Consider the following 19,829-nt stretch of genomic DNA (forward strand, 5'->3'; position numbering starts at 1 on the left):
AAAGAATCTCTTGGCCAGATCACTCCTCTCCACGTGGTCACTTTTGGGGCCTATATTTCCTTACATTTGGTGCTGTGACTTGGATGGGGGCTCGCCACTAACCCTGGTGGGACTCCCATCCCAACTCACTCCACGACCACCCTGAGGATGTGACTGGCCAGGACTCATCCTCCCAATCGCTCTGCTTGCATCCAACACTGGACATTCTTTGGTGAGTCCACATACCCTTATTGGGCTCCCTTTGCGGTCTCTCCCTTCGGTGTCTCTGGGGTTTCAACACCCCCCCCTTTTCGGATATCTCTGGGACTCAGATGGTAGAGGGGGGTTCTCTTTCCTCTGTTCAGCTTGGGTCTATTTTTGTTGTCGGTCTCGGAGACCGCCCATCTGCAAAGCCCGGCACCGGGTGACTCACAGCCTCCGGGCCCCAGGGGCCCTACAAGCCACTTGAACACAGTGACGACTGCTTCTCATGCGCCTTGTACCATTCTCAGGATATTCAAGCCGCGTGGGGATGCCCCGTGATTCCATATATCCTTCCAACCTGCTCCCAGTATGGGGGCCACCTCCTCTTTGCCATCTGACTCCCCACTGAGATGCCTCCTCAATAATTTGGACACCTTGGGTTTGACCCCAGACATAAAACCAAAAAATTTAATCCTCTTTTGCACTCAAATCTGGCCCACTTATCCTTTAGACAATCAAAATCACTGGCCCCTTTTCGGGTCTTTAAATCCCAACCTTTTATGGGACATATAACTACTGTGAGCGATCGGGATGATGGGGAGAGAATCCATTATGTCCAAGCCTTTTCATACCTCCGTCTAAATCCGGCTCTCTGACTTCAGATCCTCCCTCTGTACTTTCTGTTCCCCTGCCCAGATTTTATCAACCTGTAAACCAGTTTCTAAACCAGCCAATTCCTCTCCAAACCTCCTCCTTCCCCATGTAAGCAGACTTCTTGCACTGCTTACCATACCTGTCTCCTCCTACGTGTCCTCTGTCTCTGTCTGCCTTCCCTTCCCTGGGCTTCCTGGGACCCTGCCTCCCATGAAAAACCTGTAGCATGGTACCTTATGACTTAAGCTATTCCAACTAGTTTGCCAGGCCTCTCTGTCTAATGTAACTTTAAATCAGCTGCTTTACAAAAGTGCTTGCAAAAATCCTGCAGCTGCCACGCTTATGCTCTAACTCCGCCCCCACAAGGGGAGGAGGGAAAGCAAACAGGCGCACCTGTGCACAGGATGCTGGCTCCTGGACACAGCAAAAACGCCTGCATAACTAAGAAAATCCATAGAGAGGACTCAGTACATCCTGGGCCGCCAGCACACATGGCGATGGCTGCAGCCCACTGCCACTTCCCCTAGAATAAACGCACGCAGAGTACACAGGAAGGGGGTAGGGGCGACAGGCTGTAGGACCAGGCCTAGTCAGTCAGGGTCATTTGTCCCAGGTGTGTGTGGAGGGAGTGGCGCCTTGCACAAGTCCTGCTCCTAGCCCCACCTCACACCTTGGGGCATCAGACCCTTGTAAGTCAATTATTAGCTCAAGGTTATAGTTCCAGAAATAACAAAATAGACATTACTGTGGTCTCTAAACTTCTCATTTAGAATTTTCTATACCTTTGGCCTCAGCATAAATTTTTCCCTCCAAATATTAACACTAGTTTCCCATATGGCACTGTTACTGGCCTGAAATGCCCTCTGAATGCCCTTCTCTAACTTTACCAAGGATTTCCTTGTTAAAAAGGTAGCCTTTATTAAAGAGGCTGGTAGACGTTGGAAGCTTTGAACTGAGGCCTGGCCTCACTATGCCTTGGGTGACCAAGAGAAGTGACCTTCACAGGGTTCCTTAAATTACAATACCATATTACAACAGACTTTTCTATAAAAGTAAAAAAGTAAACTGAGTCCCCTATACAAATTATTACCTTCTAAGCCACCCCAGTACACAGAACCTCTTAATGAGTGCTTGCCTCTCCAAACAACAGGCAATGGTAGGAAGAGGGCAAATTGTATGTCCCCTTCCAGTTATCAGATCTAAGGGAAATTTAAAAACATCTAAACAGCTGTACTGATGCCCAGACAAATACATTCAAGCCTTTATCTCTGTGATCCAAACCTTTCAACTGACATGAAAGGATATTTTGCTTCTACTAGACCAGACTCTTACCTCATTAGAAAAGCAATGGGTTCAGGCCCAGGCCACTCAGGTTGGAAATGATTATAAGGCTCAAGCAGTAGAGTGCCGCTTTACAAGCAGAAAGTCCTGAGTTCAAGCCCAGTACAGCCAAAGTAAAAAATAATAATAATAATATTTGGGGCTGAGGAAGTAGCTCAATGGGAGGATGTCTGCCCAGCATGTGCAAAGCCCTGGGTTCAATTCCCCAGCATTACTAAAAAAAATTAAAAAATGGTAAAGAAGATAAGTGGCATTAATGTCACTCAGCCATCTCATAGTAGAAAAACGTAGTTTAACCTAGACCAGATCCCTCATACTTCAAGCGAGGAAACTGAGGCCCAGAACAGTTCAGAGACTTGCTCTCCAGAGTGTCAGGTGTCACTGTAAAATAACAGCTTTACTTTACAGCAACAACCTATCAGAAAGCATACAATGGTGGACTCAGTCACAGGTGAGAGAGGTTCTCCTCAAAGATAAATTTCTAACAGTCAGTCCCAGATATTCGTAAAAAACTCAGACTGTGGCTGAAGGGAAAAGTCACTGAACCAAGTAATACAGCTAGCCATGTCTGTATTTATGGCCATGTCTGTACGTCCGGGACCTTACTAACAGGAGAGAAAAAGATAAGAGACACCATGGCCTCATTGCTGCTCTCAGAAAGGACCCACCCGACTGGGACCTGTATCCTGAACTTGCTACGGTGGTGGACAGGAGGGGCACTTCTGCAGAGAATGCTTAAGGGGGGACAGCCGGGGAGACAGCCCCGCCCCCAACCTGGTCCCTGCCCTCTGCAAGGGTAACCACTGGAGGTCTAAGTGCTCCCCACCTCCAGATGGAAGGCGAGGTGCCACCTCCTATAGATTGATGGGTCCAAGCCTCCCGTCCACACTCCACTTCTTGGCATCAATCCATTTCTCTGTTTTACCTTTTTCTCCTGGTCCCCGGTCCAATGACAAAAGCTATCATTCGGGGCAAATCTGGCCAGCCCCTAGAGTGCTAGTTTACCTGGCCTCTGGCCTGCTCTTGGGGAGACCTCCTTTTCTGTCACTCTTTCCTCATAGTACCTGAAACTCCATTGTCCCTGCTGGGACGGGATTTTGCTATCTAAATTAAAAGCTCAAATTCTCCTCCCCCCCAGGCAGCTATCTCTGCTGCCCCCTCCTTCAGGAACAAAGAGATTCCACAGTGTGAACTGATGAGATAAGTGTAGGGTGAGCCAGGAGGGCCCTCCCTATTCAAATAAAAACTCAAAAATCCCTCACAGTTTCCACACCTAAAACAATATCCCCTCAAGCCTGAGGGATGATGAGGCTGTATGCCTATTCCTAAAAACAACAAGGGCTACTAATTAGTTGCTCCAGCCCCTAAAATAAATTTAAAATTCTTATAAAAGTTAATTTTAAAATACAAGTTACAAAGTAAACAACTGGAAAGGATATAGATAGGTAATAAATGTAGTTTTTGGGAAGTTAAAGGAAAAAGGAATGGTTTTTTGGATGAGAAGGGATTTTGTAAAGAAGGGTTTGTCCTAAAGATTGTTTCAAGTAGGAAGGATAAGGACAAACCATCAAAGGGTTTAGTATGTTGTATGAAGGTCTGAGTAAGTTTGAAAAGTGTATAATAAAAGCTTTGGTATGTGATAAAGTTAAAGTTGAATATAATCTAAGAGTTGCCTAAAAGATTTTTAGGGTCATGTCAAACTAAAATCAAATCCTCTATGTCTATGAACTAACAAGGTTATCTTAACATTGTTCTGCTCTGAGTTACATCTACAAAAAACCGTTACAGAGAAAGATTTTATCAAAGAAATTATTTGTGTTTTCTGCTGATCTTGTCAAGCTTTAAGTATACTAAGTCAGAGTTCATTTACATATTTGCTTATGTGTCTTAAATGACCACCTTGTAACAGTGTTATGTTATACTTTATCTAAATATGGTACAAACATTTAAAAGGTTAAAAGTGTCAATTTATATAAAATAATGAGCTAAAGCTCTCTTTTATCCAAGAGTGTTACATTTAAATCCTGACAGCCCCTGCCTCCCACAGGTCACCTACCTAGGTGTGGCCTTAAAGGGACAGACTCACTCCCTGAGTCACAAATGCATCAACCCAATCTTCCGTTTCCCAACCCCCATACCATAAGACAGCTTACAGCTTTCCTGGCAGTTATAGGATTTTGCAGAATTTAGATCCCTAGGTATGTAGTCCCTGAACAGACACCTTTTTATGCTCCTCCTAATATTCCTATTTGGGTCTTAGATAATGTATGGCCACCCATTTCTCTCTGTGTAGTTGGAGGACTCCTGAAATTGTCAGGGAACATTTCACAGTGGTTCTCCTGGCCAATGCCCGTCCTAATGCCTATGTTCTTGCTCTCCTATTCTTAAGCCTCCTCCCTTGTATCACACTGCATGTCTGCTATTGCTGATCAAAAATTTAACCAGTTGTACCTCCAGGGATACCAACCTCTCCAAAATATGAGAATAGTTGGCTGATACCCACCATGCGGATGTCGGAGGATTGGCTCGAGACTCTTTATGACCTGTGGCTGCAGGGGACCTTCATCAACTTCAGGGAAGAGGAAATCTTCATTTTCGGAGCCTGGGTGTACGCCATCATGAGGCTCAGCACCCCAACAGTGTTTGCCAACTAACCCTCCCTTCCCCTATGCTGCCCCTTGCCAGCTCGAAGAAGCCAGAGCAAACACAACACCCCCTTCCTTAACAAACAAAAAAGGGAGGAATGTTGGCAACAATGGTGCCGCTAGGTTTCAGATCTTACTGCACCCTTAAGCTTCTGTTTTCCAGGATCACGGTCCTGCCTCCCTGGGTCACAAGTCCTGCCTCAAGTCTAGCTTGAACCCTCCTTCTGCCCATTTTGAGTCCCACTGAGGGTTATTTAAGCAACTGCCTCTCTCTCCCTCTCCCCCTCTCCCTCTCTCTCCCTCTCCCCTTCTCCCTCTCTCCCCCTCTCCCTGCTCCCTCTCCTCTCCCACCCAGCAATAAAGAATCTTTTGGCCAGATCACTTCTCTCCACGTGGTCACTTTTGGGGCTTATATTTCCTTACACTATGGATAGCCAGAATGCTGTATGTAGAATCAGGATCACTAGTGATCTCAGCAGGCTTCAATTTAGAGCCAGCTATGACAGGAGAAGCATCACAGTTCCTCTGGCTCACTCCCAGTGGGTCAGCACACACACTGCGCAAAGATGGAGGCAGGGGTTTCCTTGCATATTGCCTCCATTGCTTACTGTGTGACATCTGCCCCACATTGAAAAATAAAAGAGTATTGTGAATTTCTCTGTCTCGGCTAGTCATGCTGCCTCATTCCCCAAAGGTAGCTAATTTAGTAGGATTTGAAAGTGTGTCTTTGTAGAAAAATCTTATGCCAGTATAAGCTAAACGTGTGTGCGTGTATTAGCCTTTTTTTCCTTTTTACAAAAATGAGAGTATATTATTCATACTGTTTCGAAACCTGTTTTTTTTTCTCAGAACAATTTTTCTTAGAGTTTCCCCATGTCAGTATAATCATGTCCTTTTAAGTGGCTGTGCACAGTATTTCTTTGTAGGGATATAAGATTGTTTAGTTAACAGGTCTTCTGATGGATATTTTGGCTCTTTTCAGACTTTATTATGAGCACTATTGAAATCAGTAATATTTATCCATGGGATAAATTCTTAGAAGTTGCTTTACTAGGTCAAAAGGGCATTCTGCTTTCTACTGTGAGTGCTGTCACCCCTGGCCTCTTGTTTCCGTGTAATCTTAGAAAAAATACAAGATTTCCTAGCTAGAAAGAGATTTAAGTACCACCACGTTCAGTGGTCTTCACTGTGCTCTTCTGGCAAGGAACAGCAGTTTGGAAACTTGTCAGAAATGCAAATTCACCCCCTCTCCCTTCATCTGAGCCAGGGCCTCTGGGGGCCCTGCATCTCTGCAGGGGTGAACATCATCACAGAGACGGCAGTAACTTGCCAGAAAGTATGCAGTTACTGGGCGCTTCTGTTATATTTCTATTGTTAATTGCTATTTTTCTACTTTGTTTGAATTATCTCTTTAAAAAAGACATTTTGCTTTTAAAGTTATCGATATTAAAAATATGTCATTTGTTCAAGTCTTACCTTTTTCATTTATGTTTCTAGTTCTTTGTTTTTGGGACATGACATGTAAATGAATATTTTTTTGAGAATTTCATAACAATTATTTACATTCAGCTAACTTTTCTAAGCTAACCAATTGGCTCCCTGATGTTTTGCATACAAAACACTTTGTGTTACCTCAAGTGGTGGCATCGGACTTTTCTTAAGAATCCTTTGCAATCATGTCATTTCACTCCTCTGCTTACGATTTCCAAACTCCAGTTTGTTCTTAAGTACAACACTGTGGTTTTTGTGCTCGCTCTCCCTTATTTTTCGTTCTGCTATTGAGACAGTGTGCTCATACCTTCTCATCTTCTTTCTGAAGCATTTTGTATAGTAGATTGAAGAAATCACTGTATCTCAGCCTTCTTGTGATGTGTCTTAGCTCTCTTGTGATACTTCATTTTTTGTTAAAGCAAAAGAAATTTTTTGTTTTTATTATATTACTGTTGTACTGGGGGTACATTGTGACATTTATCAAAGTTCTTAAAATATATCATAGTTGAATTCACCCCTCCATCATTCTCCTTTATCCCCCTTCCGCCATTCCTGGAATAGTTTCAGCAGGTCTCTTTTTTCCATTTGCATACATGAGTATGTAGTATTTCCACTACATTCACCTTCCTTCACATTTTCCTTATATTCTTCCCCCTCCCACTGGTGCCAACCCCCCACCTGTTCTCTGTTTTTGAAAGAAGGCATTTTTGTTTGTTTGGAGTTTGACTGTGACACTTCCATGTGTATATGTATTATAACTTGAACTGGTTCGTGCCTTCTATTTTTCTCCTTTCTTCTGTTTCTGTATTTGTACCTGGCTTTTATTCATGTTATTTCTTATCAGTCTCTTTCTAGTTGAAATTCTCCTTGAGGGCAATTACCATGTTTCTTTCATCGTCACTTTAGGTCTTTGCACTTACTAGTTGATGGTTGCATTTGTTCTCATGCACAGTAGGGGAATCAGTGTTAATAGAGAACATACACTTTACATCTGTAATTTCCACCAGTTTCTTCTAAATGAACTGTTGACTTGCAGAGGTTAACATGAATAGGGATGATTCAGTTCAGACCCTTGGCTGAAATTTGCAGCAGAACACTTAATCTACAAGCTAGATGTGTTATGTGTTGAAGGTAATGTGTTTGTAGAATCATTTTCATTGTGGATTCTGTTTTATACCTGTACATGTTTCAATTCTGTGTACTTCCCCCTCTCTGTGAACTTAAAAGTTAGAAGTATGATTTCAATTTTTTTAAAATTTTAGTCTCAATTTTGCTTTATTGTGCTGAAAACCCAAATACCAAGACTGGGTGTTTCCTAATCAGGACGCTTGACTTTCTTCCTGTGCTTGCTGATACTGAAGGAAAGCAGCGCTGTGGAGGTGTGGTTAGATGGTGCTTGCCTACCCTTGTTGGTTCATCAAGCAAGTGTTCTTTTGAGCTCTCTTGAGGAATGGGGCTATATTATGGCCATTTTAGGCCCAAATTAACAACTTTGAAAGAATGTGCCTCTATCTTTGTTCTGGAATTATTTTTCCATGACATTTCATTTGTTAAAACCAGTTTTTAGCTAACTGTGTGCAAAACGGAGACATGGAATGCCTCAATAAAATACTGTGACCAAAAATAAAACTATAAGCCTGGTATAGTGGTGCAGGCCTGTAATCCCCTCTACTTGGCAGATTGAGGCAGGAAGATCACAAGTTCAAGACCTGCCTGGGCAATGTAGCAAGACCCTGTCTTAAGTAAATGAAAAAGTAAGTTGCAGAAATTAAATAAAGTGATTGCCAGTCCATTTACAAGCTACCTTACCCTAACAGTTTAATTGGGATGTATCTTCAGTAACGTCCTTAGTTACTGTGGATTATATAGATAAGAGCTTAAATAGGGTCTTGCTTGCCATGTAGCCTACGGTTGGCCTCAGCCTCCAGAGTGCTGCGACTACAGGCATGTCCCACCACATCACTATTTTAGCCTTATTGTAAAGTTGTAAGCTTTATAGAAGAATTATAATTGCATGTTATGGTTGTATTATATCAAATGCATGCAAAACTTTTGTCATTGACCCTAGAATCAGTTAAAAACTCAACTCAGGATGCCTTTTGATTTTGTTCATAAGCCACTGGGTTTTTGTTGTTGTTTGCTTCTTTTCTTTTGAAGGTACTGGGGTTTGAACACAGGGCTTGGTGCTTGCTAGATAGGCCCTCTACCTCTTCTACCACACCTCCACAAAGCAAATAACCTTTTTGCTCTGGTTATTTTGGAAATAGGGTCTCACTTTTTGCCTAGGCCAGTGTGAACCACAATCCTCCTATTTTACACTTCCTTCTATAGCTGAGATGACAGTTTTATACCACCACACCCAGACTTTGTCCTTGAGATGGGGTCTCACAAACATCCGCATACTTCCCCGCTACCCTGGCACTGACCTGGAATGCCATCACCCTGATCTCAGCCTCTCATGTAGCTAGGATGACAGGTGCACACCACTGGTGCCTGGCAAAACCACTTTTTTTCCTTGATTTAACGCACTTTTGTGTGCTTGGCATGTACTAATCCCTGAGAAAGTAGGAAATACTATAGCTTTTTCTCTGTTTGTCCATGTTCATAGTTGACATAGAAGTTAGATTTTATACAACAAATAGAAAAAGCATTCTCACAGTAGCTCTCAAAAGTTCAGATGCAACATGCCTTATTTCTCAGATTTACCTGGCGTCGTAATGTTTCTGAACGAGTCATTTTGTTTATATTATTTGTGTGCAGTCAACTAGAAGTTTATGTTTTATCCACGGTAGTTGGAGGTCAGCTGTGCCTGCTAGCTGGGAAGGAGAGCTGTATCTCACCCATATCTGCTGTCTTCAGTTCCCATCTCCTACCACAGTGTAACAGTGGCTGCTTACTCTTTTTCAGTGAGCATTTGTCCTGTGCATTCACGTTCTTTCTTCATGGAGAAAGCAATGTGTGCACAAGTGTGGAGATTGCCCAGCACCAGCCAATTTATTTGATCAACGAGGAGCACATACACATGGCTCAGTCTTCACCTGCACCATTTCAAGGTGAGTCAGTGCTGATGTGCCTGCTTTCAACTATTCTGCACTGCCACCAAGTGCATAGTCACCTTGTCCAGTAAGATGCTTTGTTTTGTGTTTTTTGAGTCAGGGTCTTGCTGTATAGCCCAGGCTCACTTCAAACTTGTGATCCTCTTGCCTCAGCCTCCTGAGTGCTGAGATTACAGGCTTGAGCCACCATACCTGGCCCCAGTAAGGTTTTGTAGCATGAGATATTATCTTAAATGACATTTTAAAGGTAAGTATAAGAGTCCATTTTTGAAGAAGAAAGAAACAGCTACCATTTCACAAGTGTGTTATTAATATCTTGCTAATTTGATGGGGGAAGTTATGACATAAGTAAAATGTGGTTTTATAGGAAGTTGTATTGAAGAATAAGATACAGAGTTTCCTTCAGAAATAAATGATATTCGTCAATATTTTAAAATATAGTCCAGTGAGTAATTCATGAATTTTATAAATGAAAGGATTTCACGGTTGTGTTTGTTTAAAAGGTTATAGGAATATAATTTATAAAAGAATATTTGAGATTTCAATCAAAATCAGGGTTTTTTAAAGAATTGATAGTATATAGTTTCTTCAATGATATTATTATTTTCTTTTAATAACTGCACTAGTAGTAAGTTTTTGGTTGTGATTTTATTTAGTACATATTTTTCTTAATTCTCATCTTTACTGCCTTGATACTTCAAAATAACTTCATGTCCTTTTGATCTAACTGAGCATTCCAGTCTTTTGTTTTTTCTTTGGAATTCAGAATTTTTCATGGATAATAGGTTTTAAATGTTACAATAGTAGGTTGAATCATATGGAAAAATGATTTTTGATTTGGTCTAATATGTCATTGCCAGAGATACCTGTTTGAAATAGTCTCATTAAATTATGTAGAATATAATTTATTTTTGATGGGACTGGTTTGTTTTGATTTGAACTCAGGGCCTTGTACTTGGTAGGCAGGTATTCTACCATTCAGCCCACTCCACCAGCCAGTTTTGCATTGGTTATTTTTGAGATAGAGTCTTGTTTCATGCCAGGCCAGCCTGGACTATGATCGTCCCATTCGTGCTTCTCTGTGAGCTGGGATGACAGGCACATGCCTCTGCACCCAACCATTAGTTTAGATGGGGTCTTGCCAGCTTTTTGCCCAGACTAACCTAGAACTTCAGTCCTCCCAATCTGTGCCTCCCCGGAATATGATTTTTGAAATACTGATATTTTGGTATTTTAATTGCTATACCACCTTGTCTTGTGAGTATTTGGCCTCCATTTTAGCTATGATCATTTTGGGGTTTCTACATACTACTCAATTTAATTTAATAAAAGAATCTGTTTCTTACCCTAAGGATAATTAAGCCTTTATTGGGGAGGAGGGTGAAGAAATATTGAATTATCATTTAACTGAATCCTAATTATTACCTAGGACCCTGTCCTCCAACATATATACTTTATCACTCTGAAAATTTGGGGATTTATGTTTGAATCAGTATAAAATTGAAGGCAGCCCCATTCTCAGTGTGCACATGTGCACATTGTTCAGTATGTGCCATTAGCAATTGTCAGAACTACATAAATGCTGTATTTCCTTGAGCGTGAAAATACAGGGGACTGGCTACCTTCACCTTAGACTTCATCACTCAAAGTAAAGCATTTATTCATGGGCAACAGGAAGGAATTCACATGAGGGAAGAGAATTCACTTTCTAACCTGTGAATAGCAAAGGATAATAGGAATACCAGGTCCCTACAGACCAATTATTTTAAATCTTAGTGGTTACTGCTGACTCAAGTCATAGAAGATGTCTATGGGACACTATCCTGCTTGTTTCCCATGATGGTGTGGAAGAGATAGATACTTAGGTCAGGTGCTGGCTTATAGATAATTATGGTAAACATAATTATACAGATTAATGTGGGAAATTCTAGAAGTACCAGTGGAAAAAAAGAGATCTTTGCTGTGTTGAATGGATTCACTATTTTTATCCCACTGGGATCATTTAGGAACAGGAGAAAGATTCCCTCTCTCTTGATTGATGTGCCAGATCAGACACCTGTTGTAATAAATAGTCAATGAAAAGGACCTTCCACTTAATAACTGTACCAATGGTTTTTAAAATTAAGATAAAGAAAAGGCAACCTTTATTCCCAGAAAAGTGTTGTTTGGAAAGTTGAGAACCTTCTCCCCAAGTCTAAGAACTGGCTGGGTTATTCACAATTCCATTAATTACATTTTTGTGTCTGACTCAATGAAAATGCATGAAGGTCAAAAATGGAAAGAAAGTAGGACTGGCAGTTCCTTAATTTGAGATCAAGAAGTTTCATGTAGAGGTGTTTCATCAACAGACTTCTAAAACAGTTGTAACTCAAATCACAAATAAGCATTACGTTTCAAGGTCTGTACAATTTGACTTTCCTACTATTAGAAGTTTTATCTACACATTATTCTTTGGTTACCATAGATATTTAGGATACCTCAGGAACACAGGCACAGTGCTCAAGTTCCAGGCAGGTTTTGGCTGTTTGTGTTGAATAGTTTTCTTCTGTTACGGAAGATGGAGTGTTCACATTGCACAAACATTATGAAATGTATATGTATGTGCTTTGGTGCACATAGTGTATACAGTGTGTATTGATATAGCAGACAATGTAACCCTATCCCTATTCGTTTTCCTTCAAAAACTGTTGTGTTGGAAATGCATATAAATAATATTAAAATAAGCGCTAAATATCATTCTTTAAAAGGCTTGAGGAAATAAGGAACAACATACATGAACTGCTTCTATGCTTTAACTAAAATCACCACATGTAGTTTTACATGTAAGAATTATTCCTCTAATGTGTAGCATATTTTTCTCCTCTCTCTCACAGTACTGGTAAGTCCTTATGGCTTAAATGGCACGCTAACTGGCCAAGCGTACAAGATGTCAGATCCAGCCACCCGCAAGTTAATCGAAGAATGGCAGTATTTCTACCCGATGGTGCTAAAAAAGAAAGAGGAGTTGAAAGAGGAAGAGGACTTGGGATACGATGATGATTTCCCTGTGGCAGTTGAAGTAATTGTGGGTAAGAGAAGTTTTTCCCAGAGACCTTCATTCTGTCTTCTTCATCTTTCTTAATTTACAAGATGATCATTCAGATCCATCAGAAACAGTCTTCATAATTTCCCCATCTTTATTCTCTTAACATAGTGCTGTGTGCTGAGTAGTTATGTCACCTGAAGCCCTGATAGTCCTTGTATCCTAAATGCTGTTTTCATCATATTGGAGCATATATTCAGACAAATACTAACTTAGGAAAGAATGAAATTTTCTATATTTAGTAGTGCTTTATTTTCCCTTTGAACTTTGGCCCTGACCACCATCATAGTGAAGTTTACAGTCTTGTGTATACTCTTTTCTCAGACCTGGCTCTCTCCTTGCTCTTTTCCCTTACAGGAGGTGTTCGGATGGTCTACCCTTCAGCTTTTGTTTTGATCTCTCAGAATGACATCCCAGTCCCTCAGAGTGTTGCCAGTTCTGGAGGCCATATTACAGTTGGGCAACAGGGGCTTGGTAGTACGAAGGACCCAAGTAACTGTGGAATGCCTTTGACTCCTCCCACCTCTCCAGAGCAGGCTGTCATAGGTGAGTATGAGTGAGGAGTGTCCTGGGTGGAACATAGTTTCCTTGGCAGGGATCAGGTGAGCAACGTGGAGACATTGTTGATGGAGGAAATGGAACTAGTAGAGTAACTCTGGTATTTTACAAAATGGAGAAGGAAAATTTAACTTAAATCTATTTTAACTCTTTTTTGGTTATAGTTGACTTCATGTGAATTGGAAATCTGGTTACTAAGGGACTATACTCATTATACCTGAGCTGAAATGAGGTTATTTATTGGTGTTTAATGTGGGCCATGTTGGTAAGAAAACCAAAGTAAATGAAATCTTGACAGCTAAAATTTGAAAAAAAACTATCACGTAGAATACACTTGTAAACATGGTAATTTGCTGTTAGGATTAGATAGGAGGGCATTTCAAAGTGTCTGGCAAGGTACTTTCCATGCAGAGGGCGTTCAGCGAAGGGTTAGGTTCAAGCATGTACTGGAGAAGAGGACTTGGTGATTGACCTGACTGTTGTTACTATCGGGCTATGTCTGTCACCAAGTGAGTGCCCTTATTTAATTCTCAGACTTTTCCGAACTTGAGTTTCCTGTTTGTTAAATACATACTTTTAGGATTATCATGAATATTAAGTAGCAAATATGAGAATCCCTTGTAAATGGTATAGCAATATACAGATGGCAGTTTAAAAAACTCAAAGCACTACAAAGAATAAAAACAAAACAAAACAACAACAAAAAAAAACCTCAAAGCAATATTCAGAAATCCAGTTTCAGCACACTCTATTAAGTTTCTTGGAAGGAATTACTCAGATTTTCTGTGAGAGACATAGAAGTGGACAACACATGGTCCGCATGTAAGAGCCATGTAGTTGCTGGGAGAGTAAGAAGGAAGTGGTAGGCTCTTGGTATCCATAGGTTCCATGACTCAACTAAATGCAGATTGAAAATATTAAAGAAAATGAATGTGTCTAGACTGAACACATGTAGACTTCCCCTTGTCAGTGTTCTCTAAGCAAAAAGTATGACAGCTATTTACATTGTCTTACCTACACAATAGTCTAAAAATGATTCACAGCACCAGGAAGATGCGTAGATGGTAGAAGCACTGTGTCTTATGTAAGCTCTTAAGCACCACTGAATTTTAGTATTCATGGCAAGTCCTAGAAGCAAACCCATGGATACTGAGGGCTGACTGTATACCAGGTCTAATATTGTGGGGCAGAGAATTTGGATGGTCCCTTGTGGAAGGATTTTGGCATCAGCCTGTTTCTGTTGCATGTACCTTAAATTGAAAAAGAAAACTAATTTTGTAATCTGTGGCAGAGTCCTCATAGTTTATGAAGGCTAAAATTTATGAGTCTCTCTGCTCCCACTTGCTGTGTGTTGGGGGTGCTCCTTCCTTCCTTTCTTTCTATTTCTCCCTGCTTTGCTCTACTTTACTAAATTTACCCTTTCTCATCTTTAAAAAAGAAAAACTGCTAAAATTATCAGTACTTTGAAAAGTTTTAATTTCAGGGTTTGGATTTTTAATAATTATACTATGTAAATAATTTTTTATCAGTTTTGATCTGTTTGTTTTCTGGGTACTTACTAAATTTATATTCACTTTAAAATTAAAGGTCTGCTTTGTACATGGTGTCTTGACCTTTCACCAGTTCAGAACTGTAGATTTCACGATTCAGAGACGGGGCTTTGCTCATGAAGAGCATTGTTCCTATGGTCATCATGACTCCAGATCTTCACATTCCTTCCCTTAACTCTATATGTAGTATTGTGGGAGGCCTGGGGTAAATAAATCCTCTAATGCCACTTCAGTCTTTGAAATAAACAACTAAACTAAACAAAAAGTTCTGGTATAGATTTTCATGTCATAAAGCATGAATTCAGCCCTGGACATTGGCATGCTTCCCTACAAACAGGGCAGAGTGGACTGCCTTGCCACCTACAGTGCCAAGAGTTTCTCCATTAGCAAGAGACTTAGAAGGGCCAAATAGTTTTGGCAAGATTACTCATGTCTTACTTGGCTAAGTACATTTACTTTGCCTCTGGCGTCTGATGTACGGAGGCTACTGAAGGTGGCAATACTCCATATGCTTTTAACAACTTGGGGAAGTCTGAGTAAGGGGCACCCACATATCACTTTAGTCATTAAGTGCTACTGAAAAGCAGTAGTACAGCTTTAACCAGAAGCGTCTCTGTGGCTTGTTTTCTCCTTTTTTGGGGTCATAAATTAATTCTTTTAGGATACCATGGGCATGGGATCTCCTTGCCTGGCTTTTATGATGGACATTTGCAAACCAATTGTGAAATTGAAACAGATTCTTTCACATCAATGCACTCTGTCAGAAAACTCTTAAAATAAGAGGTAACAAGGAAAGGCTAAATTTCTTGTCTTTTGTTTTATCTATAATATAACTGTATTTTTGGGGGGAACAAGAAGGCTTCAGTTCTTTGGAATGTAAGCATTTGGGGTTTGTTTTGTTTTTGTTTTTGAAAAATAGGCCTAACTTTTCAACCCAAGTAATGATTGTGTAGTTGATTGGAAGAATAGTCTGCATTATAAGGTTGCTTCTTCCTTTTTCAGATGAGAGCAAAGGTTTTCTAGGTGCTTAAATTGACTGTTTTGCATCCTTGTTCTATTGGATAAAACCCACAATGTATTTATCAAATCAAATAGGTGAAAGTTATTGAAATTGAATGGAAATGGACTCTGGTATTTGTCTTGTATCAGAAAGGAGCAGTAAAATCCTCAGTAACCAATATCACTAGTGATCATAGCCAGGAGAAATGGGTTACAACTCAACTGGAGTTAGGAAAACGCAGTGAACATACTAGAAAGAAACCAGTGAAAGTTTTAATCCTTTGACATTAAATGTCAAGACAACATTTTTCAGTGTTTTAGTATTAAACTTTCACAACTAGTGTCAGGCATAGAGACAAACAGTTCCACACACAAATTTGAAATCTGACCTTGTTGAAAGCTCTGTGCTATTAAATTCCTTCCCCTGCCTGGGCTTTGTGTGCTGTTGTTACACAACCATTTGACTAAATGAGCATAAAGCTCCCTCTACTGATTTGTTCTGCCTTGAAGCTTATCTGCTGTGTTCGTGTTTAAAAATTCAAAGCAAGAAATGCATGTTTGCAGTTTTAATATTGAAACTGTGTGCCCTTCTTTATACATTATATCTAGTTGTATAGGTGGAGTAGGAAAGCTTCTGTGTGTGTGTTTCCTGATAGAGGTGAGTGTTGATCTAATCAGTTGCCTTAGAGAAAACACAAAGATTCATTCAAGTGGGGGGAGGGAATAAATCCCTACCTATAAATTGTGTTATTGCCATGGGTAACACTTAAAATGAATTTTGTAAATAAGGTAGCAGTGTATGCAGCAGGTGATACATTTTCAGAAAAATTGAACACTCCAAATTGTCTCTGTTTTCCAGGTGAAAGTGGAGGTATGCAGAGTACCGCCAGTCACTTAAGTTCCCAAGATGGGGGGATGGTACCTACGCACAGTCCAAAGAGGTCGGGGAGGATTCCTCCAAAGCTTCACAATCACATGGTCCATCGAGTCTGGAAAGAATGCATCCTTAACAGAGCCCAGTCCAAGTATGTTTTCTGGATTATGTCTGGATCAATCACACCATACTACTGTGTGATGAACCTTGAAAAGTCTTCCACTGTCACTTTGTCATTTTAAACTGAATAAAATAAAAATTTATTTTATCTTAAATAAATTTAAAATAAAATGCGAAACAAATTAACATGTGAAAACCAAGTTGCTTTACTTGACTTTGTTATCCAGGAAGTTTTTCAAGTTCCTGATCATCTAAAGATTGATGCAATGTTGCTGTGACATTCTTCAGCTAGGAGATTCACCCTGATTGTCAGAACAGATCAGTAAATTTGGTTTTCCTTTGTATACTGATTATGAATGCTTTTCTAGTTACAAAGGGAAACAAACCTCTTGGATAATTCACTGCTTATTACTGGTCTTGTGTTTTAATTGACAGGTCATACCTGAATTCCCGACAGAGGGGAGATTCATATTGCTGCTGTGTTCCTATCTTGTTCTCTCCCTGCCCAACTTTTGCCTTCTTTCCCTCCCCTCTTTTCTGCCTACTTTCTTTAACTTAGTTTTGAAGGAGAAAAAGGAGAATTGATTTTAAGAAGAGACTCTTTGGTGATTATTTTTAATTGCCTAAGTGAAAATGACAAACAGTAGTCAATAAATGCTGTTCTATTCACCAAGATTTATGTAAACATAATCAGCACAGTTTCATATCTGTTTGAATAAGGGTGAGATGTCCACTTTCTTTTTGGTACAAATAGACAAGTGAGTTTTGATTCTCTGGAACAGAATGACAGAATGAATGTGGACATTCTTGTCAATAACTGCTAATAACTCTTCTTATTTAGAAGTTAATTCAATGTTTCTTAAAAGACTATTCAAAGTTTTATATGTAGATTTAAAACCTGTCCTTTGGACTGGCTTTTAGCAAATTCACACTAAATATTTAGTGCCTGCTGGATTAATTCTAGAATAGGTTGCTGAGGATGTAGTAGATAAAATCTAAAATAATTGCATGGGAAAATCATATCACATTCTAGAATTAAAAACTATCTCCAATCACTTAGAAATAATCATTTTCTGTAGAATAACTGGTATAGATATTTACTGCTGAGTGCAGTGCCTAGGTAACTTCTAAGTTAACATTTCTTTATGCTTTCATTTGCAATCTTTGTTTTTAATCATCAGCAGCCATGCCCCCTTAGCAGCACAGAACTGGGAGGTGAGACACCAGGAAGGTAGAGGGAGGGTGGGGAATGAAGGAGCTCCCCATACAGCCCCCCTTGAGACTCTTCGCCCTTAACAGCTGTAGTAAAATCAGCAATCCAGAAATATTCCTCGTATTCTTATCATCATTGTGTTATAATATAGATCTGCCTGCTTCTGCTGCCAACCATAGTGACACGTGGGAGGTAATTTTGATTTCCACATGTCAGTTCAGCGTTGAAAGCTGTAAAGCACTGCCCTTCTGTGCTGAGCAGTACTACACAAGTTTTAAGAGTGGTTTAACATGCCACCAATGCTGTGAAAAGGTAATTTAAAACAGGTTATTTGTACATGCAAGGCATAGGTGATGTTTTAAAAAAAAAAGCAACAACTAATATTGCCTGATACTGTTTAATTGGTGTTTGTACTATCCATGTTAAAATGTACATTAAACTTCAAAAGGCATACTTTGAACCCTGTTTCTAGTGCATAGAGCAAATAGGTTCCCCCCCACCTTGGATGCTCTGAACCAGGATATCAGCAGGATATCACTATTGTATAAAATGTACTTAAGTCTTTTTAACACTCCTCTTCCTAGAGGAATGAGTAGTAGCTTATGTTTGCACATAAGTCACATTTTTAACCTTTTTAGGAGGAGCCAAATGTCAACTCCAACACTTGAAGAAGAGCCTGCTAACAATCCTCCTACTTGGGATTTTGTGGATCCAACCCAAAGAGTCAGCTGTTCTTGTTCCAGGTGGGTAGTAAAACGATCAACACAGTAGTCAGAATGATGACACACTTTGGACTCTTCTCTGGCCTCACAGACTACTTCTTCCGTGTGTGTGTGTGTGTGTGTGTGTGTGTGTGTGTGTGTGTGTGTGTGTGTGTGTGTTTGGGGGGAGGGTGATGAAAATAGTGGGGTTTGAACTCAGGACCTCGCACTTGTTAGGCAGGCACTCTACCACTTGAGCCACTCCAACAGTGGCTCTGGTTATTTTGGAGATAGGGACTCACTTTTTGACCAAGCTGGCTGGGAACCCAGATCCTTTCAATCTCAGCCTCTCAAGTAGCTAGGATTACAGATATAAGCCACTGACACTGGGCTTCCCTGTGTTTTTGCTTTGTTTTAGATCTTCTTTCTTCTCCAGTAGAGAAAGAAGTGGTCAGATTTTTCTTATATGCAGGTGATATGATTTTACTGTCAGTACTCAGAAAAAGCTTATTGGGCAACTGGCCCTGCTATCAGATTGCTTCCACAAATTTAGCTACTTCAAAAGTAAAGGTGTCAGTTTGTTAAGACAGTACCTAGCTATTTCAATGACTCGGTTTAACTTGTCTTAATTTTCAAGTAGAGATACAAGTTGAAAGTAGTTGGCTGGAGTTACTAGAAACTTAGTTAAACAGACTTTCTGTATATGCTTGTTGTTAGTGACTGAGGTGGGTATTTGGTAACACCTGCTAAAAGCTACAGTTGATGTAGATATGGTATTGTAACTCTTAAATGCTCATTCATTTATGTGTCTGGATGGAGCCCCAAATTGTTTTCTGTAGAAAATTTTTGCGTTCTTCATGGGTATTTCTGTTCATTGTGGTCTTAAAGAATCTTCCTAATCATGGAACCTTTTCCATGAACCTTTCTTCAGGGTTCTTAATTTGTTTTAACTGGATGCAATTTTTATCCCCAGCTCAATTGACTATTAGAGCACACCCTGATGATTTTTCACTTAGGCAATTCTGAGTCACTCTGCTTTTAAAGTCCATGCTTTCAAATCTGACATGCTCAACACTTACAGAAAGTTCAGCTGGCATCAGAGCATTTACAAGACAGGTGTGCAGTCCTCAGTTTAGTTCAGGGATTCTCCCCCTCTCCCCCTTTTCTGACTCATCTGTATTTGTTACCTCTTGAAGCAGAATGTGACTTGGGCACATTTCCATACACAGGCCTTGTTGAGTGAGGGTTTACAGCATGTCTAGGGAGTTTTGTTTCTCTACACAGCACTTTCCTTTGGAAAACAGTCCCTGTGGAGAATTCCTGCCACTGAGTTGTTTCAGTTTCACATTCCCATTTTCCTGG

The 19,829-nt window shown here is 40.2% G+C and overlaps 1 protein-coding gene across 3 annotated transcripts in view; it reads left to right on the forward strand.

Annotated features, from left to right (window-relative positions):
• Positions 1-19,829, forward strand: part of Med13l (mediator complex subunit 13L) — a 285,007-nt gene that overhangs the window by 215,500 nt on the left and 49,678 nt on the right. For all 3 annotated transcript variants that reach the window (XM_020184581.2, XM_020184582.2, XM_074060849.1), the window contains 5 exons: positions 9,222-9,367; positions 12,244-12,438; positions 12,810-12,998; positions 16,419-16,584; positions 18,405-18,509. In XM_020184581.2, the coding sequence (XP_020040170.2) occupies positions 9,222-9,367; positions 12,244-12,438; positions 12,810-12,998; positions 16,419-16,584; positions 18,405-18,509 (801 nt within the window). The remainder of the gene's footprint in view (positions 1-9,221; positions 9,368-12,243; positions 12,439-12,809; positions 12,999-16,418; positions 16,585-18,404; positions 18,510-19,829) is intronic.

Source organism: Castor canadensis, chromosome 18 (assembly GCF_047511655.1).
Source record: "Castor canadensis chromosome 18, mCasCan1.hap1v2, whole genome shotgun sequence".
In the NCBI taxonomy this organism is placed as follows: Eukaryota; Metazoa; Chordata; class Mammalia; order Rodentia; family Castoridae; genus Castor; species Castor canadensis.